This window comes from Cupressus sempervirens, chromosome 7, assembly GCF_028749045.1.
Source record: "Cupressus sempervirens isolate cs-2001-9-10 chromosome 7, ASM2874904v1, whole genome shotgun sequence".
NCBI lineage: Eukaryota > Viridiplantae > Streptophyta > Pinopsida > Cupressales > Cupressaceae > Cupressus > Cupressus sempervirens.
This window is the reverse complement of record NC_143124.1, coordinates 102106779-102132243: the sequence shown is the minus strand read 5'-3', so window position 1 is coordinate 102132243 and position 25465 is coordinate 102106779. Positions and strand designations below refer to the sequence as shown.

Sequence of the window (25465 nt, the reverse complement as noted above, 5' to 3'; positions counted from 1 at the left end):
ATTTAATGATACAAATAATGCTAGCAAAGATTCCATCTTGTTAACAAATCACGATGCAATGTATACATATATCAATCATGGAATTGACATGTGTATTTTATGTATACAAATAGAAAAATCACCTAACATCTAAAAAAGAAACATCATCACAACCATACTCTAACATTATTTCATGATCATCCAAAAGGAAATGCAATATTACTTCAATTTGATAAATCTATTATTCAAAGTCAAAGAGAAATGACAGCAACAAAACATGTCTACTTGTTATGCACTGTCAATAAGAAACCGAGATAACAACTAGCTCAGAGCTGTAACAACAGTTGTAGCAAAAGACAAAACAAACGATGCCCTATACAAAACAAAATCTCCGCACGTTTGTTTTCACAAAATTTGCAAGCAAGAATGAGCTCCCTTAGCCAACCCCAAGCTTGTTAGCTTGAAGTGGCAACTCCTTGTCATGGTGGCCGCAGGGTGTTACTCTTGCCACCCCCAGCAAGAGCTCCCCTAACAAAAGGCTTATGCAAAGTTAAAAATTTGATTACTATATGATCAGATATCATTTGCAAACATATCCTCACGAGTGTGTGTGTGTGTGTGTGTGTGCATTCCTATGTGTGTCTACATACATAGATATCAGTGTGTATACACATGCATATATGCATATGTATACATACATGTGTGTGAGAGACATTACACTAGCATAAAGGTAGTATGCCAAATGCATAATACAAAGGTAAATCAAAATGCTAAATTTATAAAAAAAAAATCCAATTAGTTCAAACAAATAAATAAGAAAAACAAGGATAAATGATTAATGATTGCTAAGGTTGTTTATTAAAGCCTATAAGGAAAATCCGCTAGGCCAACTAGACCACCTAAACACATAACTGCCATGTGCCGCTGCCTAAAGAATCGACAATGATCAAGGTTCTAACTTGGATGGCATTCCTGACTTTCACCATGTGCTAGTGTGCTCCTGTGCTAATGATACTATTTTGCTGCTCGTGAGACAGTTCTCCCACATCCACTGAGATGGAAGAATTAGATATCCATGTCATTGTAATAATCTCATGCCATCTGAATAAGATAAATATGCATCAATAATTCATTCCACATAAAATACAATTTCTCCTAATATTATTTTCATTAACAGAACAAAATATACATTTCTATTCTCATTAGTAAATCAAAATAACCCAAATTATAACTGAAATCCATCTAACTGCTATTGTCACACTTCACAGGAAACAGTTACGGTTATAAAATAAAATGGTCACAAGGGATGTAACAGATGTAGAAAAAATATATATATATATATTTATGTAAGATGCCAGTGATTAGATTTTCTGTTTAACTTGATTGTAGAAAATTGTTTACCCGCTACATTGCCAGGACCCATGCAATCCTTGTTCCAAATCAAATGAGAAAATCCTCAAATGATCTCCTTCAGGACTCGTTACATCCATTTAGTTTCTCTTCCTCTCGATTAGAATGAGGATGAGTACAAATGAAATCATAACTCAATCCTTTAGGAAGGTTTTCTGAAATGCAAAATATAGAGGATTTGCTGTCTGTTTTCTACCAGCCTATATTTCATACAAGACAGCACAATAACTTTTCGACTTGCCAGAGAAATCAGAAAACTCTTGTATCCCATATCTGATAGCATAGCCTTCAGCAAACATTTTTCTCAAAATTTTAGCCATTTCGTGGCACCAGTGAGATATCTCTGGATAAGATTTAGGTTACGTTTTTAAGCTTTATGTCATTCCTTTTTTTTTTCCTGTTTTCTCTCGTTTCTGTTGAATACTGTCTCTTTATCATCAAGTTCTTCAATGCAGTATTAGCTGCTTCAGCTGCTGCTCTTGCTGTTTCCATATCACCTTTATCCCCTTGTAGTACCGAAAGCAGTTTTTCACCCCCAGGGACAGAAGCGCCATCCAGTACTCTTGACTCAAGAAGGTTGTCAGAACCATTGTAGGTAAGGTCTATGACTCTGATGCGAGTGACAGCCGAAGCAGCTAAAACTAAATTCTTCATCTCTGATTCGACTGGATTTGTACCATCTAATTGTATAACCTCAGCACCTCCCGTAATCGTCCATAAATTGTGGGAGCAATTACCAAATGCTAAGCTTGTTGGTACAAAACTGTCTGGTAGCTCTACTTTCTGCAATAGCAAACAATTTAATAGAGAATTAAGGAAGATAAAATCTTAATAAAATGAAAATCACCTATAAGCATTAGAGATGTGAAAAATTGTGACAATCTGACACAAGAATAAATACAAGGGTATCAATGGCAATCATTAAATCAATCAGACAATCTCCAGAAAAAAAAAAATAACCATAGCAAACAATGTTACAGAACCACAAACATATTCAATGACCATTACTGAAATCTGAAACAGCATTCTGCTCTAAAATGTTGATATTATTGTAGCTATGGTCAGATTTCTTCAGGCTGACATTGATAAGATAAATGGTTGTTATAATATAATTATATTATTGTGATATTATAATTATATAATTACTGTGATATAATTATTATAATTATAATAATATACATATATTATATTATTACATAATAAGGTTATCATATTAGATAATAATATAATTGTTATATTATACTATTATATATTAAGGGAAGAGTGGTGACCCTTGGTGAAGGAGCACCAACTATAAGTATAAAAGAACGAAATAATTCATCTTTGATAAATTGAAAAAAATGATATACGATCAGATTATATTTATAGAAAATAGCATAAAAAAACAGAGAATTTAACAAATTCAAGGCTGCATAGTAATCTAGCGCAAATTGTATAATATTAATCCTACTGCAAATTTTTGTCTAACAATTACTGACACCAACTTCTTCAACATAAGTAGATCTGTCCATGCCTTTGCTCGTGACAGTAATGACAAAAGAACACAAATACTATCAACAGCTTAAGAATATCAATATTACAAACTTACCTTGACTAGTGCAAGCTTTCTTGGTTGGAGATTGCAATTTAAAAGCAGCACTCCATATAGGCTGCAATCAAACCAAGCATAGCAAGTATGTCACATAAACAAGCATACTATAAATTTTGAACATTTTGATGCATTAAACTAAAAGTTTATTGCAACAAATCCTCTAAAAATGAAATTCAAATTCAATATCATTTAGAGATAACGTGATATCTATAAGATTCCATATTCACTTGCTAAAGATTTTTCTCACAAAACCCAAGTAAACTTCTTCAACATGGAATATGAATAACAAATCAATAGGTAACTGCATTTACAGTTTTATTATTATTACTATTATTGTCAAATGAAAAAAATATGTTGCATACTGTCTTGACCATGTCTGAAGCACATAATTTGCAGTTGCATCAAGAATCCCTCCTTCACCTTTCAAGCATTCAATACAAGGTATCATTTGAAACTAAGTTCAAATGTTCCCAGGTGAAAAGGAGTGTTCCACCTATCCACCTCCACGGAGTAATGTGTTATATCCTTTGATCTAGAAGGCTAGTGTGGCGTCTCTAGCATATAGTATCTCTCACATGGAAAGCCAATCTGTCAAATGACTGATATTTCTCCAAGATCATGGTTTAAATATTTCTCGACACCACAATAAAAAATTACCCTCCCTTACTCCCCACCTGGAGCACTAACCACATACAAGCATAGATCCTTTGGTCTTGCACCTCAATTATTTCCTTTAGTCGAAGTAAATAGTATTACTAACGCAAGAAGTGTCCACCTCGGGAACAAGAACGAGTACGAACAATGATATAGCAATCTCAGGAGGGTACCGTAACAACAACCAGCATGGACAGGGGACGTAACAATAATAATAATAACAATAATAGGGGCCGAAACCGGATACAGTACGATCCAAGTGGATGGCTGATTATATAATGTCGTGTGTACAACCTTTGGGGACACTTCGCTAGAGGCTGTACCACAGAGGGAACACCATAGCTATTGTGCAGATGGTGTGGCCCTGGAGACCACAAGGATTCAAAATGCCCAAAGCCTATGGTGAACCTATTAAGTATAGAAACATGTGATGATGAGGAGACATTAGCCATCACTCGCATGCAAGCAAAAATGTATCCAAATCCGGAGGAAGAAAAGAAAAGGTTGCAACAAGCGCGAGCAGAATTAGAAAAAGAAATGGAGGCTACAAAAATGCAACCGAAGGACACTGCCAGCACCTCAAGGAGGAACCTGGCAGAGCAAAATATCATAAGGCAAGTAATGCAAACGAAGGTTCCTATGAAATTGAATGACCTTACAATGCCTCAGCTACGAACTACAACACTAAGATGACACCACTTCCGAAGGCGACAGAAGAGTCAGGAAAGGACACACTAGGTGGAAGTAGCACGACTGTGACAAACCTAATGCTACTTGCGCTCACTACAGGAAGACACCTTGTAGTAGTAGAGAAGGGTATTCTAGGAACCATCCTCACGGACACAATCGTAGATGAAGGATCAGGAGTGAATGTACCACCGGAAGATATATGGAAGAAGTTGGGGCAACCTACGTTGTGGCCACCTACATTTCAATTGCTCACCGCTGATCAACATAGGATCAAGCCTTTAGGGACTTTGATGGCGCAACTTGTAACCATCGAGACACAGCCATTCTTACTAGATTTCGCGATTATACCATTAAAAAGAAAAGGGTACGATGCCATCCTTGGACGGGGCTGGCTAGTACAGGAGAAAGTGAAACATGATTGGAAACGGAATACTCTATCCATGTGAAGCGGAGGTCGGAGATTTATGATTGACCTACATACACAGATGGTAGGAGACGAGGCAGCATCGTCAGATCCCAAAGGCGAAGGCGAAGGAGACAATGAAGGGAAGAAATGAATGGAGCCTAACAAAGAAGGAATACTGAGATTGGAAGGAGGGTCTAACAATGATGACCTGGACTCGGTGAACGGCCTACTCCATTGGCAAATGGAGGACTATGAGCTCTTTCCGAGCTGTAACATGTTAGGGGTCGAGGATGGAAAAGAGGCGAATGAATTTTCGAAGGAGTATAGAGAAATAAAGGAAGGAGAAGCACAAATAGATGAATTGCGCATACGTTTAGTGAAGACAAACCTATTAAATACAAAGAACCTACAGTAAAGACAATGAACTTAGGGGATGAAGCCAACCTAAAGGATATATTTGTGGGAGATGACTGGAATCCAGTCCCGAAAGCAGCAAGGTTCAAAATATTTATGGAATATAAGGACATGTTCATGTGGAAGTATAAGGATTTGAAAGGGGTACCGCTGGAATTATGCATCCATCGTATACCACTAATATGAGGAGCAATACTCATATAGAAGCAATCGTATCAAATGAACAAAAACTATGCCACATGGGTTATGGATGAGATCAATCGAATGCTTGAAGCAGGCATTATTTTTAGGGTACAGACAAGTGAGTGGGTATCACCAATTGTGATATCTCTGAAGAAAGACACCACTCAAATAAGGATATGTGGACTTCCGATGCTTGAACACAGTAACGATCAAGGATCCATTCCTGATACCATTCACCAACAGTATTTTGGAAGAAGTTGCGAGGCACGAAATCAATTCATTCATGGATGGATTCTCTGGATACAACCAGATATCCATCGCGGAAGAGGATAGGCTTAAAACAACCTTCATAGTAGAAGATGGAGTATATGCCTACAATAGAGTGTCATTCGAACTGTGCAATGCCCCGGCAACATTTTAGAGAATTATCTTGCACATCTTCAATAAGATGTTAGCCGAGAACTTTAAGGCATTTTTGGACGATTGGTCAATTTTTAGTGCAAAGGACAAGCATCTGACTGCACTCAAAGAATGCATGAAAAGATGCAGATGAGCAAGACTGGCACTAAACCCGAAGAAGTGCAGATTCATGGTACCGCAGAGGAAGTTGTTGGGACAAATGGTATGCAAAGCAGGATTAAAGACGGATCCTAACAAAATTCGGGTAATCTTGGAAATGCCACCTTAGATGGATGTAACAGACGTAAAATCATTCCTTTGACATATTGGATACTACCAAAGGTTCATTAAGAATTTTGCAAAAGTATCCTATCTGCTCAACAAACTAACCCGCAAGGACGAACCCTACAAATGGGAAGTGGAACAGAATGAAACCTTCGAAGGACTAAAAACAAGATTAGCTATAGTGCCTATCCTAGCTTATCCGAACTAGGATAAGGAGTTTCATGTCCATGTCGACAAATCGAACTATGCAATTGGAGCAACGTTGGCACAGACAGGTGATCACCAATTGGATCATCGAGTATACTTTGCGAGTAGGCTACTATTTAAACTGGAGAAAAATTAAGTACAACAGAGCAGGAGGCTCTCAGAGTGGTGTACGTCGTACAGAAGTTTAGACATTATCTACTAGCGACTCCATTCGTATTTTATGTAGATCATCAAGCATTGTTATATCTCATGAACAAGCCGATCATCCAAGGACGGATAAGCAAATGGCTATTATTGTTACAAGAGTTTACATTCAAAATTGTGGTACGGCCTAGGAAGAGCCATGTAAGTGTGGATCATTTATCAAGGATCAAAACTAGAGAACCACCGCAAGAAGTCAACGATGATTTTCTTGACACACAATTATTCCAAATTCCCGTACTACCATCCTGGCACGCAAGTATCGAGGAATATCTTTCGACGAGGCAATTTCCTAGGGAAATGCCACCAAACGAGAGGAGGAAACTGGTGCTGAGGAGTCGAACGCTTCAGTTGATCAACGGGTTGCTGTATAAGATGGGAACCGACCAGATTTTACAACGATGTGTTCTAGAAGAAGAAATACCAAAGGTGTTGAAGCACATGAAGGACTTGCAAGAGGACACCTGGGGCCAAATACAACTGCGCAGAAGATACTTCTAGTAAGGTTATGGTGGCCAACCGTGCACAATGATGCCAAGGAGTGGGTCGTGGCATGCAATACATGTTAGAGGGCTGGAAAACCACTGAAGAGGGATTTCATACCTCTAAACCCTTCACACACACAGGAATTATTTCAACGCTGGTGGTTGGACTTTGTTGGACCCATCAAGGTAAGTAAAACCCAGAGATGCACTTACATTGTGGTAGCGACAGAGTACCTTACCAAGTGGGTAGAGGCGCGGACCCTACCAGACAACTCTGTAGTAAGCACGACAAGATTCATTTATGAGCAAATCATCACATGGTACAGAATCCCACTATAGTTGACAAGCAACCGTAGGGGACATTTTGTCAATCACGTCATCCGACTACTGACCACATAGTTCAAAATATACCATTCTCTATTGAGCCCATACTATCCAAGAGAAAACGGACAAGCGGAAGCCACGAAAAAAATCTTGGTTGCAATAATCTACAAGTCCTACGCAATCGAAGGTGAGGATTGGGAGGAAAAGCTACCATCAGTGTTATGGGCGTACCATATTTCATACAAGGAAACCATGGGACACACTCCATTTCAATTGATGTATGGACAAGAAGTTGTGGTACCGACGGAATTCATGGTACCAAGTTTAAGAATAGTGATTGAAAACAAACTAGGAGCTATGGAAAGTCTAAGGGGGAGATTGTATAATTTAAATAAACTTGATGAACAATGACTGCAAGCACAATGGGCCACTGAAGTTACAAGGTATATGCGTAAGGCATGGCATGACAAGCACTTGAGATTGAACAAATTTCAACCAGGCCAATTAGTTTTAAAATATAATGGGCGCAACGAGATCAAACCAGGCAAATTCAAGGTAAAATGGGTCGAGCCATATAAAATATGTGAAGTGGGCGATAACAGAGCTATAAAACTATGGACGCTTGTTGATGCGAGTTTTGTATCACTTACATAACATATTAGGATTTGAATATTTGATACAGGATATCAAACATACAACTCCTCTCTTGAAAAGTTATTACTCATGAAGACATAAGCAATAGCTCCAATGTTCCTTACACCGTTGGATACTCGCTTAGTTTTATCGATGTGATTTGCTGGTAATCACGTAGGCGGCCTTACGCTATTCATTCGAGGATGACTTGAACTTTGGTGGAATGATGGAGATGATGACTCGGTTTGTGAAATGTGCGGAGGCAAATAATGTTGATGGTCGCGATGATGGAGGGTGTGTCTGCCGATGATGATGTTAATGGGAAAGCGATGGTTGTGGAAGGTGAATGGATGAGTTCTATCACTTGATCTACTCTAACTTGCTTCTCTAAGCTTCAACTACCCAGCTACTTACTATTCTACTCCTACTCCTATGAATGGAAGGTTAGCAAATGGACGGGGATCGAACCTAATGAAAGCTGACCAACGGCCTCACTTCCATAGGTGCAATGATTCTAAGGAAAAATAAACTAGTTTACCACACAAAGCTTCCCAACCAGCCGCTAGGATGCTAGTGGCCTAGTATTGATCCCTGTCAAACATTTACCAATGCTACCATACAACTATCCATCTACTCTACTCTTGCTTAAACAACTTGAAATGAAACAAACTTTAACAATTTGAAAGGAAATCTAACTAAGTGGAAGTAGAAAACATGCAATAACACCCAATGTTCTTGATCAACATGCCAATCGCAACAATGAAAAAGAGAGCATTTTGGTATTATCTTCGCAACAATTTCTCCTACCCCTTTACAAATGAGAGTAAATGGCCTTTTATAGGGGCCAGAAATACAATGGACGGTGGAGATCAAAACAAGATCAACGATCCAAATTGGATCCTCAAAACCCTAATTAGGGTTGCCACCCCATCGGCCAATGAGAAGCTGCCATCTCATCAATGGACCAATGAAAAAAGTGCAAAAAGTGGCAACCAATGAGAAGGCACCAAAATGGTGGCCAATAAGAAATAGACACTTGTCCTATTCCAAAACAAAGGGGAAATTTGCCACTTGGGCTTACATCAAATGATCTTCTAATATAAATCTTCCCTTTTCTTTCATTTTCTTAGCTAAGGAAATGAACTTAGCTAGCCTTTCGTTAACTTCTTCCATAGGACAAGGTGTGTGTGCTTCGCCTTGAGTTCCGCTGTCTTCACCACGCTGCTCGCTGCTTGTTGTATCCTTTCATGATCCTTCTCATATTCATTCACAAATCCAATAAGAGCACTAAGAGAGGTAAGGGTGCCCGAATACTTTTTCTTGATAGCAACCTTTCCTAACTCATCCAACCTCGATCTAAAATTTGTCTCATTGACATCCTCTTCTTTGATATCTTCAAAATCAAGGGCTACGCCGTTGTCGCTCATCATGGTCACAGTGGAAGTGTCGATGCCTAGGCCGTGATGTGCAACTGCCTTTTGTATATTCTTTTATTGTACCACCATTGGTATTGGTTATTCGCCTCATTTTCGAGAAGAAGGGAGTTTTGGGCATCATATCCTCTTTGTCTTTCTTAGTGTTCGCCCACTTGGGATTCTTACTTGCACTATCATCCTCCATGCTCGTCGCCCTATTACGGGATGGTAGAGTGGTGGACCAAAAGGCAAGAAGAACCAAGCGGAGCAATCCTTAGCCTAGAACAAAAGATGGATATCTCAGCTTAAGCATTCCTTGCAACTCTAAATGATTTGAAATTACCTCTACCTATAGCCAAGGGGGATTGTCCTTCCTTCAGTCTGTCCCTCATCCATATCATGTCCACTGTACAGATATTGGTGTCGGTTATTCACTTCATTTTCAAGAAGAAGGAAATATTGGGCGTCATATCCTCTTTGTCTTTCTTAGTGTTCGCCCGCTTGGGATTCTTACTTGCACTATCATCCTCCATGCTCGTCGCCCTATTACGGGATGGTAGAGTGGTGGACCAAAAGGCAAGAAGAACCAAGCGCAGCAATCCTTAGCGTAGAACGAAAGATGGATATTTCAACTTAAGCACTCCTTGCAACTCTAGATGATGAAAATTCACCTTAACCGATAAACTTACAGCGACTTTTCGGAACCTAGGATATGACTTTCAAGAAGTTCAAATCCCTTTGCAAATCAAGAATTTACCATGCAATTCACCTCCAAATAAAATTTCCCAACCTAGGGCAAAAATCGCAGCCACTTGCAAAATCAGAATTTTATCTCCCACAAATTTTGGCTCCCATAAATTTCGGCTCCCACAAAATTCACCTTCCACAAAATTCGGCTCCCACAAATTTCGCCCAAGTCTGGAAAAAATCTGCTCCTCCACAAAATTCGCCCACATGGAGAGGAAGAAATGATTTGTGAAAATGAAGTGGGGAGGAGACTCCCTTTATAGCCAATTTTCTTTCTCCATAAAGCTGGCCTACATGGTCTAGGAGAAAACAAAAAACAAAAATTAAATTCAAGTTAAGGCCCACAATTAAATACTTAGCTTAAAAAAATTTAATTTTGCCAAAAAGAAAATTGCACTTTTAAATTTACCAATTAGCTCCAATTGCAAAACGAAATTAAATGGTGCCTTGAGGGTGTTAAATATTTCCATTTAATGAGGATTTAGTAATTAATACGTCATTAAAATTGTATTTTGGCTAACCAAAGTCATTTTTCAATAATAAATTACTAAATTCATTAAAAACTTAAAAGTTTTCAAGGCAAATTAATCCAATTAAAGTCAATTTTTGCAATTTTCTACCAAATCAATTTTGCCAAGCTAAAAATTAAAAAATTAAAATTTAAAATTGCATTTAGAACCAAAAATCGATTTTTTGCAATTTTCCACATTTCAACAAAATTAAAAAAATTTCACCAAAAAAAAAAAAATTTGAGATTTTCCAAAAACTTAAGTCTAGAAAAATTTCTCTTTTGAAAATTATCCAAATTTACAAAGTTAAAACCAAATTTTCAAAAGAAAACGTCTAAGTACAAAATTCACAACTTTATCCTGCCAAGTTGAAATTAACTTAGAAAATTATTCGGCCTAGGGATAAAATTGATAGCTCTGGAAAATCAAGTTAAGAAAACCGGGTGAAAATAAGCTAAGCCTCCCCATATCTGTCCTGAAGGTGCCAAGGCGTGAAATTTTTCAAAACTCAAAATTGTTGGACAATCCAAAAATTTGCCAAGGCGATTAGAAAAAAGGGGGTCCCCAAAAATTTTGGGGAAATGGTGTGAAAACCTCACAACAACGCTGTGATGGAGCCCTAGAATTCAAAAGTTTTAGGCATCCATTTGAACATATTTTATAAGTATCAAACTCCATGATTAAAAGTATGAAGATATATATATGTATATACTTGTTGTCTATTGATGTTAAAGACTTTAAGAAGAGAAGTCAAAATATTGCGAACTTAGAATGAGCATGTGAATGCAGTCCATTTATACAATACTGTTAAAGACAGTGATGATTATGTTTACATACTGATGGAGTTATGAAAAGATGGAGAACTCTTTGATCAAATATTGAAATTAAAAGGATAAGTACTAATATAAATCTGATACAGCTTGTCTCTTCATTAGTCAAGGAGACTTTAACATATGTTTATGGATACCAAAGTCAGGACCAAAGTATTTGCCTAAATCTTTACTCCATCTTGAAAGGGCTGATAATAGTTTGGGACATCAATAATGAAATTGAGTAAAGTATGGAATTGATAAAATTCAGATTAACAAGATAAGATGATCTCGGTTGTAGATTAGTAAAAACAAAATCACCATAAAATGTATGAACAGCAGCAGTATGTAAATAACAATATGTGGCTTCAATGGAGGAATTTCAGAACAGAGATAGTTGAATCCTGGTGAAGGCAATGGTAATGATCAGAATCATTGGTTAGAAACGATAAACTATGCGTGAAGGGATTGAAGAAATATATGGCCAAATCATCATTTTCTTCCAAGAGTAATTTCAGAATTGCTGAGAAGTAATAGGGATAAAGATAGAATGTTTAATATGATCAGCACACTATGAAGATGAGTACTTATCGACTAGAGCAGAAATGAAAAGCTTCAGATGTGTGGTTCCAATAGCATCACTACAAGAGGATCGAAAGCAGCAATATATGCTATGAAAGGATGTCATTAACGCAGTGATAGAGATGAAATGATCCTGATAGCATGTGACATTGGCAGCAGCACAGTACATGTGTCAGTACCAAATTTCCGTAGCAGGGAATTGTCTAGAAGTGTGATGACCATCACACATGACAGGTAAATGCGACAAAGTATCTTCCCGGCACAGCACTGCCAGAGAACAGAGAGAACAAGTACCAGAAGTGATATCAATTGGATGCACACAGAGGAGGAAAAATGTGTGACCAATTCAGTCAAATCTTTTTGTGGAATTGCATCTGCAGGAGCTGATGGTACCAAGTCTCCAAAACCAATACCAGGTCTTCAATGAAGCGTCTCCACCATTCACCCTACTTCTGGAATGAGATCATCAGATTTTCGAATGATGGATTGTGAGCTTTTAGTCTCAATCAAGCCAGACATTTCATATTCCTCCAGGAAATTGCAATTGGAACAAATGATTACAGATTGCTGACAGCTTCAGTTCAACTGCAATCACTTAAAGACTGGATAAAGGCTCCCGTCAATCTAAGGAGTATCATGAATTAATATTATGGTTGCGGCCATCTATGAAGGACTTCAGGTCAGGAACAGAAGAAAGCATGGGTCAATTGGTCACGTAAATAAATCCCCTTATTTGGGATTTCGGAAAGAGGAATATATTTATATATTTTTTATTGTTCTAACCCTGTGTTTTTTGTGGCAGGTGTACACACATTTGGATGAAGGAGCCATCAGAAATTGGAAAAATATTGTGGTGCACCATATCCATCTTATGGAGGAACTTAACGAAAGGAACAAACTGTCTAGGCACAGCACGGGGAGTTTATTTTATTAATTGAATCCAAGATTGGGACAAGCTTATTTAATAATGATGGAATGCCTCTTGGTGCTTATATAATTCATGTTCACACCCGATTAGGATTTTATATTCTAAAGAGATATATTCTAAGGTAACAACCTGATTAATTAATCATTATGAAGAGGTGCAGGGTTTGATAAAGCAACTGATACCTTTTGGTCCTTTATAAATATATGATGGAAAGTGAGAAAAAGACACCGTTCAGATATACAAATACTCTCTGCATTTTTGAAGTTTAAACCAAGCTCTTGGATAGTGAATTATTGGGCATAAATTTCAATATTGTTTGAGATCAAATTGTGTTGAGTGGAGCATTAGCATCTGAGTGTCTTCAATACAATTTTTTCTACAATATAATCAGTAAGATTTTTATTTGCTTTAGAGTTAAATTACTATATAGTTCATTTTTTGTGATCATCTTTATTTTTTATTAATAATTTGTTATTAGGATAAGTGGATCAAATTGCTCGTTGCTATTTAAACCCGATAAATACAAATATTGTGAAATATTGTGATTGTTTCCTTATTTGTATCTATTTTGTCTCTATAAGGGTTAAAACATCATAGACTGGTTCAAGTACACATGAATATGAAGTGATTTGATGCATCCTAATAATTGAATTATTTATAGATTTAGTATATATAATATCATAGAGTTGTATGTGAAAACATATAGTTTTGACTCTATCACCCTTTTAAATTTCAGCATTGATCATTAACTCGCTCATAATTCTCAATCTATATGCTGGCAACATTCTAATCTTTTTCTTTTAAGGGTTTGATATCTATTTGTTTTAATAATTCACTTTTAATCTGATTTCAGCATTCACAACTTTATTAATGTAACCGTATTTTTGAAGATTAATACTCACTATTAGCAATCCAGAAGTTTCCTTAACCTCTTACCATTTCGGGAAACTGTCTTTGCATTAAATTTATCTTTTATAAACGTCCTGGAGTCAAGTTTGTTATCCAGGATCAGGTGCACCGGCCTTGGTTTTGCAGAGCCAGAAGCGCAGAGGATCCAGATCGAATTGATTGATTCTATCAAGTTGGCCACAACCAATTAGATATCCCAGCATCGAGCAGGCAAGGCTCGTAGGATTCTAATTTACGGTTTTGGGAACCAACACGTTGGACTGGAACGAAGTACTCGACGCAGTAAATGTGTTGAAGCTAAAAATATATCATGAAAGGAACAAAGGCTGGGGAAAAAATGAGACCCCAACGGAGAACTCAAGTTGAACGTGAAATAAGTATAATAAATAAATAAGTAGTAATGGTATGTAATAATAATAATCATAGTTACGAGAGGATTATATCAGCATGAAGAAAAGAGACAATTTAATTTTCTAATTAAGTCATATATCTATAAGAGTAAGGTGGCAATAATCATTAAGTCGCAATGAAGCAAAACACAGTACATGATCGGACAAGACAATAAACACCGTACAATCCCCCAAGCATAAAGTACCGTACGGCCATCAATTGGAAGAAAGAGAGCTACATATTAGAAAGTCGTACGGTCCAAGAAGACATTGGGAGGATGTGAGCAACATATTGTTTCTGTCCTACGACCAAAAATCTAGGAGATATGTACCATACGAACCTACATAAGACGAAGTACAAGCTATAGATATCGTACGGCATTTGGGATCACAGAAGTAAAATTTGTGGCTCGACCTCAAAAGCAATCAGAGATAAAACCGTACGACCTTGAGCAGAAATTGGGCACCGTACGGCCTTCTTGAGAAGATACTGGGCACCATCGTATGACGTACGAACAAGGGATAGACAGGTAATAACACCATACGGCTTTTAAAAAGTAAGGTTGTCTATATCAGGAGACCACCACTGTACGGTCAGGGAGGGAAGCAACCATTGTACGGTCAACAGGAGAGCAACATACGAACTTGAAGAACATATACAACCCATACGGACTTGAAAGAAGATAGAAATACTACATGTGGATACCGTACGACTCAGGAAGAGAATGATCAAGACATCAAATTCACTATACGGCTATAAGGAAATGGAAATCACAGCACATGCAAGGACTACCGTACAGACCTAGCAGAGGTCAATAAACCCCATCGTACGACCTTGTGGAGCAGAAACAAAAAAGCGTATAGCCTTCTTGTTGAGCAGGAACAGAACACTGTACGACCTAGCAAAGCAGAAGACCACAGTACAGCTAAGGAAGAGGATAAAGCAGTATGGTCATACAGCTAAGGAAGGAAAAATAAATTAAGATACATACGGCTAATACAAATCTAGTTACGGAGAGTCATAATTTAAGAGACAAAGGATACCGTACAATCTATATTGATGCAATTGAATTGAGGATTAAGCCAGAAGGTCATACAGTTGTACCAACACGGAAGCAATAAATTTCAAAGGGCTGTTTCACAGGAGTCGTACGGAAGCAAAAGAGCACTTGGGATAAGTTGTACGAAGGAGTCCAAGCAACTGACCTAACCGTTTTTGTCTTCTGCACACAAAAAGACAAGGGAAGTGACAGTTATGCAGTTAGCCAAAAAGAGGGCTTGGAAAAAGAAGTTGGAGGAACATACAGCAACGAGCGCAACCATGAACAAAAACGTGAAAACCTTGCCGTCAGGAGTACATGTTGTAAGAGGCACAAGCACAAGAGCAAGTAAAAAGAGAGGCAAGCAAACAACATAACCAACTGTAACCGATCATCTCACAGCACAGAATGTCTCATTTGAGGGTTTGAATGGAACGGAATGCAAGAAATGGTAGTAGGAGACACCTAATAACCATCTTATGAAAAACAACATTTGAAAGGCACAAGTGGAATGGGCAATACAGATGCTCATATTTTGCATTCGAGACTATGAAGGTTTCTTGCGCACAATGATAGAGACGTACGATAGCTTCTCTCGAACTAGTTTGTTCGCCTATCTTGGGTGCGACCTTGTAATTTCATTCAAAGCACCAGATTTCACACTGGTATTTGGAATACCTAGTCATACACAGGGTGAAAGGAAAATTGACAAGCTGAAAAAATTGAGTCGAGAGGTGAAGGTACACCTGGTATGCGGGGAATTGACACAAACAGAGAAAGAAGCCCTCATGGACACGTTGGAGGGGAGAGGACTGAAGAAGTCCAATATTCAAAAGGACACCAACGATGTTTGATGGACTTACTAAAAAGTTGACTCACAGGATTGAGCCGCGCATTCGAAATTTCATTTCCACAAGTCGCGATGATGAATGGGATCCTAACTAGGAGTGTATGATTGGGTAGCACTGTTGGCAAAAAGAATGTATGAATTGATGACATTGCAGCATAAGACATTCTACATGTCGCATTACGCAATCAGATTGTTCTTGGAGGCAACAATGCAGAGGATTCCTCACAACAGGTTGGAAGCCAAGCCTGGGACACTTGCACTAGGCGAACACCCTATCATGCACTGGAGACACCTCGACAAACTTGTTAGCAAGACCACAATTGGATAGAAGCGACCAAGACCGGATGGAGGAGATAATGATAATGGTCGGTAGGAGACTTCTTCCGACGAGTGGGACCGACGAAGAGGACAAAGAAGATGATGAGGTGGAAGTGATTACAGCAACACCATTACTATTTCTGCGGCTTGCAGTTCGGCAATGACACACTTAGTTCCAGTGGGTACACACGGTACGCATATCCCAGGGTTTGGTCAGTTCAGGCAACCAATGATGATGACTCCGGTTACCGTTGCGGTTCAGCTAGCTACAGAGACACCACCCATTTCGGAGGCCATAGCCATAGTAGGGACAAAGTCACATCCATCACCGACGACTACAATCGTTTTGGAGGGAGCGATAGAGTTAACAGGAGGGATTGTTCGAGAGGTTTTGCCAACCATACAAGAGGTAGGGGCTGAGATACTTATACCTGATGATGAGATAGACACTTAGAAGGGAGTGATGGAGATAGAAACAAGTGAGGATTTGAGGACGCCTACTATTCACTTGGATGTAATAGGCTCGAACGCAATGGTTATAGCAGATGCAACGTTGTTAGCAATGCCAGTAGCAAAGGAGCCGAGCAGGGAAAGTAAGTCTCAGAAGTTGAGCACGTACTTGAGTACAAGGTATAACCGCACACCAGCACCACGAGCCTCAGGCATTCTCACACCGGCATGAGAAGCCGCCCCGGAAGGAGACTCTACTACCACACAAACACAGACACAGGTGGAGGAAAGTCGCCCAACACAGATTAAGGAGATACCACACTTATCCACAAATAGCACTGTTAAGTAGATGGTAGAAGCAGTGAAGACGACCATGGGTACCCAGCAGCCTATAGAGGGGCCAAAGACAGTGATGGGAGAGGATGTGAAGACACTTCTCATTGATGTAGCAACTCGAGCTCGCCGAGTGGTGATCTCTACATAGACACATGTCTTGGATTCAGTGGTAAAGGAACTAGAGCACGTCATATCCTTCATGAGAGTAGGGTGCTCATCTACCTTTTCAATCTAGTTTGAGGAGCGCGGGTGGCCTAGAGTAGAGACTTCGGAGATGCACTAGGATTGGGCCACTACCAAAGAGTCGGATATGAAGAGCTACATAGAGGCTCTGACTCAGGATATAGTTTGAATACACCGAGATGCTTATTATGCCCTTCGGAGGAGCTAGGCAGACTAGGTAGCTATAGAGAGGGCTCGGGAGGAGTCAGCTACCAGGTTGGCAGTGGAGAGGGTGGATCTAGCTGCAGAGAAGGTAGCTTGGGAGTCGGAGAAAGCAGCCTGGGAGTCCAAAAGGACAACATTTTTGGCCTAGTAAGATAAGGCAAGGCGAGAGAAGAGTCAACTACAGTAAGAGGCGGCTGAGAAGGAGAGAGCTTAGAGAGATTGCCAAGATGATGCAAACAGCCTTGGAGATTCATATGGGTGCCAAAGTAGTTTTAGAGATACAGACCAGGCAGGTGCGGGAGCTACGAGCATAGCTGAACAAGCGTGGAGCACAGGGCACGTCTACTACACCAGGGACGCATCCCTCTTCTTAGTTGTCTAAATCTTGATGTAATTAGTGTTTGAGTTATGTTTTGAGTTTTGATGTATAAGTTGTCTCTATTTTGTCATCCGAAGACGACTTTACTTTTGGGGGGGTGATATTGGTAAATAGTATTATAGCTGACTGGTAGAATTGGTATCGGAAAGGGCGCATGATAGTTGAGTCACCCCTTCGAGAAATATATGTACATCATTCAAATGGACTATTGGATCATCATTATAATCATTGTAATTGGAATTGCATATTGCCTATATGAATAAAGTCTTTGTTCTGTGTTACATTCTAATCTATTAATGCGATAAGTATCCGTTTACCGTGTATGGTAAACAAACCTACGTGCATTGTCTTGACTTTTGTCAATATGCTCCCCACCTAGAGCACTCACTACATTCAAGAATAGATCCTTGGGTCTTGCACCTCAATTATTTTCTTTAGTTAAACTTCTTATATCTCTTTTCCACAATTTGATAATTTCCTTCCTCTAAATACATTTGTAGAACACCTAAGGGACATTAGCAGTTGAAGGTAAACCTATGTGAATCGTCTTGATGTTTGTCAATATGCTCCCCACCTAGAGCACTCACCACATATAGCATAGATCCTTGGCTATCTGCAACTTATCAATTTCCTTACTCAAAATGCATTTTTTAAAACCTAAGAGACATCAGGCTTTAGCAGTTAAAGGTAAACCTGTGTGCACTGTCTTGATGTTTGTCAATGTGTTGTTAAAGCATGCAAACTAGATAGTACCCAATAAATGTCTGGATACTTGAATTCAATCCAACTCGTCTAAATACATAGGCTTTAGTGTCCAATTGCACCTTTGGTTAACTTTCGTGGAATAATACTTAGGTTGAGTTTTATCTAAAGTTTTGTTGCATTATTTAATGGTTTGTTGCAACAGTTGCTATTGGTGACTGATGATACATTTCCCCGTGTCAGTAGTATGATTTTTTATAATTTTCATTGTCATTCTCCCTTAGTTGTGCTTCGTATAAATACAACCTTTTTGCTCATATCTAAACATTGGAGCACAATTGAAATGATCGTAGCTTATGCATGATGAAACATAGCTCGTAATTGATTAGCTACATACACTTGATGAGTGGATAAGCCATTGAGTTGCTTGGTCACATTGCTTGTATTTGAACCCTAGATACATACATTTAGAGGCAAAGATTGGAATAAGCATAGCTTAAAATTGACGAAGCATGGCTCATACTTGATTAGTTATGTAAACTTGATAAGAGAAAGCGCCATTGAGTTGCTTGATAACTTCTCTTTGTTTTCTTATGCAACAGGTTATCTAAATTAGTTCTTTTCATTTTGGTCCTGGGTAGATTGCATATGTGAAAAATAGTATCAGTGTAATGCCCCTGCCTAGGCAATATCAGTAACTTCCCACAAATGACACAAAATTGTCTTATACATAAGACATGGCAATTTCCTGAACAACAAAAGGCAGCAATCCATAACTCAGAGAGAAATCTTCATTCAAAGATAGAAAAGAAAGCAATGAAGTTTAAGGCGCGGTCCTAAGGCAGAAATCATGATGGACTGATCAATAACAATTGCATTAAAGCAGCAATCTTGAAGAGTTGAGAATTAATTACCAACAGCCAGGAATAACAACTAAATTAAGGTTGCAATCTTGAAGAGTCGAGAATTAATTAAACACGGCAATTGAATAAATGAGGTGGCACGTAGACGAAACACCAATCTTTAAAGAGGGGTAAGCACCTACAAGTCACAACTCTCCAGCCAGATGAAAGGATATTTAAGATGAAGGCATTGTTGGAAGGCACCATTGATCCATCAAGAAGAAATATAAATACTTTCAAGGAAGCTGGAACCTCAAAATTGAGTTCAGAATTAATAGAGAAACCAGCAGAGCTTGATAACTGGAGTGTGCTTGAGCTACTTGGGCATAATATGTACTAGGTAATATCTTGCTGTTATTATATTACTGTTATCAAATATTGCTGTTACCATATGTTTCATTCTTGCTATCACGCTTAAATATTATATGCATAATCAATTATATAAGGATATGTTTAATACTTAGATCCAACCAACTGTACCATTATGGGGTGAAGGAAGGAATTCATTAAGAAGCCAGCAGCACTGACACCCCCATCAAGTATGCCAGACCCCTTTGGTGGAGCCAGAAGGCTGTTTGACCGAATGTTCATTCCGTGGTCTTGGGCTTGATTGGGAAGGACAGGCTCCCAGCATTCCATAGTGTCGATTGGTTAGTAGGGAAAGCCTATGATTGAAAGAGGCTGAATAAGGAAACATGGATAGGGGATGCAAATACGAGCATCCCACTAAGCAGACCACCCTGTGATGGATATTCAATATGCCTGCCACTTGGGGCCAAGTGGGATGGTATATCCACTCTTGGACAATGTAAAATAAGTATCGGGCCATGTAATGTCCCCATTTTGGCTGACATCATTTTGCGTGCCGGATCAGTCTACCATGGACTCTCGTAGACTGGTGGTTGTGATGAGAGTCATTCTGGCGTTTATTTGAGGATTGGATGGTTTATTATGCTCTTGGAGATATTATTTTATCGTTACTTTTTATACACGGCCTACATGTTATAATTTTAAGTTGAGATTGGACTTTTTATTTTATGAAGTTATTTAATTATAAAAGTGCATTATAATGGGATTTTATAATAGATGCTTCTAGAAGTTCTTAGTAACTTCTTAAAAAAGTGAATAAATAGAGGGCTTGGCCTCTCATTTGGACAGACGGGATTTGATAATTCAACTACATTCTCTTTGAGCATTTGTGGCACCATCCAGGTCTGCAAATATTCAGCATAATCCTTGAGAACGATACCTCTCAAGAGATTGCATAACTGAGGAAGTGAAAGACCTTATGAAGGGTTGCACATTGGAAGTGGTACTCAGCCATTTCATGTTGATCTTCATTGGTATATTCAGTTTGGACAGAGATTTGATTGAGGGTTTGATTTTTTTTTAAAAGCAGAACCGAAAAAGCAGGACGAAAAAGCAGTACGAAAAAGCAGAACCGAAAAATTAGGCCGAAAAAGCAATCCATAAAAAGCAATCCGAAAAAGCAGTTCGAAAAAGAAGATCCGAAAAAGCAAGCCGAAAAAGCAATCCGAAAAAGCAGTTTGAAAAAGCGGATCCGAAAAAGCAGTTTGAGAAAGCAAATCCGAAAAAAACAAGTGAAAAAGCAGATCGGAAAAAGCAAAGCAGAAGGGGCAGCATTGAGGAAAATTATTACAGCCATCTACAACCAGGTTCCTTTGTTAGTATTGTTTTTTTGAAGTGATATAAGTTTCAGCTGTAGGTGTGCATTATACCAACATTATCATTTTTTGTAATCCATGTAAATGCCAAAAGTCTTGGCCATATTTCATGAGCAATGTATTAGAAATTTCATTGCAATTAAGGAGATAATAGTTGCTGGTGTCATTTGAGCAATTCAATTTCATTATTTATCAGCTAGTGAGTTTGCATACCAACTATTTGTTAAAATGCCAGTTGGCTATAAGTGTTCATTTCTCACGCTTAGATCATATATATGTATTGAATATTGTCAAAATTAGTTGCACATTCATGTTAGGTCATTGTGTAGTCCATTTTGAGTCTTCTAGCACGAGATTCTCATTGATGCAAATTGAAGAAAGAGTCATTAAAAGCAAGCTGAAATACTATATCAGTCATATGTCCCTTGCATGTGAAATGTTTGATGAAATTTTTTGAGCTTTATTAGCATTTTGAGAGCAGATTTGAGTAAGGTCAGTACAGTGGTATCAGAGCTTGCTTGCAAAGTGTTTAACAAAATGCCAAACAACTAAAGTATAAAGAACTTATAACCTGTTGGGGTTATTCCAGTGGTATCAAAGCATAATTTACATTTTGATGTGTTGATTCTCAAGCATTAGAAGCCACCTATAGTTACTTTTAAGTACATATCAGACTGATAACATTAGACCAGCAAGTGGGAAGGTTGCACATGTAGCATTTGACAATATTCCTTGTGTCACTCAAAGCACATTTTAGACCTATAAGACCAAGGGATACTACAGGCCGATCCTATCGTGCTCCTTCATTCCAACTCTATTGTGATTAGACCTATCTAATGAATCATAATCACTGATAGCTATATGTATTTATATTTACATGCGTAATTACTAACCCTAATGGAAATCATTTAGATTCAATTACATATATATATACATATGCATCCAATGTGGTTTAACATGGTTGCAGGACTTAAATCAAAGTTTATCTTGTTAAGAGTCATTTTATATGGTAAAGTTATACTTCTTACATTTCTTGCATCTTATTTGAATGAAATATGTAATTTAAGGGCAGGACTAAGGGCAATTCCAAAAAAGGGGCATTACAATCAAAGCTTTGATACCAAAAAGCTACATTACCGAATGAGCTTGTTGACTACCTGGATCCGGATGCAGAAGTGGAAGCATTGTCTAATGCGTGGGAGTCTGATGCGTGGATAAAAATGAATTTGTATCGATAGCTGACTGTGTCGTTGGAGGAATTTTTCCAATCGCTGAAGGATAGTATCAACGGCTGACTATGTCCTTGATGTTGACTTGCTTCTGAAGGCTGACTGGATTTTGGAATATTGAATGGAAGGTGTTACAATATTCAATAGCTATATGTGGATGTTGATAGGTGGATGTTAGAATATGTAGACTTGTTGCAATACTTAGTCATTTATTGGAATATTAACATAAATATTATATTACATATTATATAGATTAAAATATATGAACATTACAATATCAATATTAATAAAATATTAATATGAAGATTATATTTATATTTATATATATGTTATAATATTAATATTATAATTATATATTATTATTCATTTATTCTATTATAATATCAACTAGCATTTAATATTTATCTTGATCAATGATGAAGTATCATACTATCAAATGATATATATTGTCAATGAAAACTAAATTATAGTCAACGGGATAAGTTAGTGTCCGAAAGGTTGTGCGACATTTTAGTCACCCCTTTGGGAAGTATGTGTACATTGTTCAAATGGATTTATGAATGATCATTGGAATTGGAATTGCATATCTGCTTATATGAATAAAGTATCTTGTTTTGTGTTACATTCTAATCTCCTAATGTGGTAAATATATGTTTACCCTATACGGTAAACATTTGGCGCCATTGCCAGTCGAACCTAGTATAAAAGATGTGTTATGAAGATTAATGCCGAATTTGCTCAATAAAGATTGAAATAAAATAAAATAAAAGGATGATGTACGTACATCACAAGAAGCATTAATTCTCACACAACAAGCGCAGCGAAAGCAGAGGTTTCAATAGCTTGCCGACGGGCACCGAAGTGGTGAGGAAGCACAAACCAAGGGAGTGCAGTCACCTAGCAAACCGAGGAGTGCCGACGACTTGCTTGAGGAGACGCAACATAGATTAAACTTAGTGGAAGAGACAAGGGAGGAGTTCCTAAACTTGTATAGGCCAAGGGTAGAGAATCCGGACGGAAAAGAAGGAATCCGCACTGCTCAAGGTGCCAAAGGAGCACAAGCGTGAGGTGAACTCTTCATTCTCGATACACCTAACGAATAGATACAAGTTGAGAGTCGAACAACTTGGCTTGTAGAAGACCTCTACACACCACAGAGTAATGCAGTTGTCTGAAGTAGCACAGTTGTGCAAAACAACGCGATTACTCAGAACAACGCAGGTACTCAGAACAGTGCGGGTACGCAACAAGTACGACAAATATAAAAGAAGTTAACAATGGCAAGACCAAAATAAATTGCCGAAATTTAATGGCAATGGGACGGCCGATCCAGTCAAACATTGTAAAACATGTGAAACAATCTGAACTATGAATTGCGTAACAAACCAAGATGACTGAGTCTGACAATTTTCAGCTACCCTATGAGGGGTAGCGATCGATTGGTTTTCAGACACCGACCCAAAGAAGTTGACGACATGGTCAGATATTAAGAAAGAATTCATAGCAGAGTTTCGACTACTCAGGGATGATAATGAGATAGTAGCGGAAATCTACACTACAAAATAGGGAAAGAATGAAATAGTCTGCATATATGCGAGAAGGTTGAAGGAGTTGGTAGGAAAAATGTAAAGCCAACCAATGGACGGGTTGAAGAAAAGGTGGTTCGTCTAAGGGCTACAACCAACACTACGGAAGAAGATGAAAATTATACCTCCAACATCGTACAGCGATGCATGTAACCGTGTAATGGACTTGCAGAGCGAACAAAAAACTAGCAAAGAGAAGAAAGACAAATCTTTGGATTCTGAAGACTCATCTTCCAAAAGAAGCAGCGATGAGGAATCGAGTAAAAAGGTCCAGGCACTTCAAAAGGATATGCTACGTAAGATGAAAGAGTCTAAGAACATGAAAAAGAACCCTAGCCAAACGAGAGAAGGGGAATTATGGTGAACGAACTGTAAGGAGGAGAGCCACGCAAAGGGCTCTTGCCCTAAGAACCAATTTTGCAATATCTACCAGATCGCGAGACATTCCACCAAGTAATGTCCATTCAATATGAAAACGAAGGGACACCAACAGGTATTACTAACGTAGGAAATGTCCACCTCAGGAATAGGAAAAAATACAAACAGTGACAGGGCAACCTCAGGAGGGTATCGAAACAACAACTGACGCGGATGAGGCGACAACAACAATAACAATAACAACAACAATAACGGGGGTCATAGCTAGATATAGTACGATCCAACTAGACGGCCAATGATACATTGTCATGCGTGCAACCTCTGGGGCCACTTTGCCAGAGGCTGTACTACGAAGGGAACATCACAACTATTGTACAGATGGTGTGGTCCTAGAGACCATGACGACTCAAAATGCCCTAAACATGGGGTGAACCTGTTGACCATAAAAACGTGTGACAAGGAAACATTAGCAATCACTCGCATGCAAGCGAAGAAGACAGTGTATCTAGATCCAAAAGAGGAAAAGAAAAGGATGCAACAAGCGCGAGCAAAAATAGAAAAAGAGATGGAGGCTGAAAAATCGCAAAAAAAGGACAATATCAACACCTCAAGGAGGAACCAGGTAGAACAAAGTACCATACGGCAAGTAATGCAAGCTGAGATTCCCATGAAGTTGAACGACCTTCTTGCAATGCCTCAGTTACGAACCACAATCCAAAAAATGACACCATCCCCGAAGGCGGTAGAAGAGCTAGGTAAGGACACACAAGGTGGAACAGGAACAACCACAATAGACCGAATGCTATTTGTGTTGAATACAGGAAGACACCCTACAGTAGTCGAGATTGGTATTCTCGGAACTACCCTCATGGACACCATCGTAGATGGAGAGTCAGGCATAAATGTATTGCCTAAAGAAATATGGAAGAAGTTGGGGCAACCTACTCTATGGCCGCCTACATTCCAACTGCTCACCATCCATCAACACAAGATCAAGCCTCTCAAAACTTTAATGGTGCAACCTATGACGATTGGGACACAACCCTTCTTACTAGACTTCGTGGTCATTCCGTT

General features: G+C 38.5%; 1 protein-coding gene across 3 annotated transcripts in view; it reads right to left on the bottom strand.

Moving 5' to 3' along the window:
• Positions 1-1302: 1302 nt before the first annotated feature.
• TRM82 (Transducin/WD40 repeat-like superfamily protein) overlaps positions 1303-25465 on the bottom strand; it is a 120954-nt gene continuing 96791 nt past the window's right edge. For 2 of the 3 annotated variants that reach the window (XM_089790774.1, XM_089790773.1), the window contains 2 exons: positions 2978-3038; positions 1303-2172 (listed from right to left, as the gene is read on the bottom strand). In XM_089790774.1, the coding sequence (XP_089646900.1) occupies positions 1744-2172; positions 2978-3038 (490 nt within the window). In that variant the 3' untranslated portion in view covers positions 1303-1743. The remainder of the gene's footprint in view (positions 2173-2977; positions 3039-25465) is intronic. The other variant, XM_089790775.1, reaches the window with a different exon arrangement.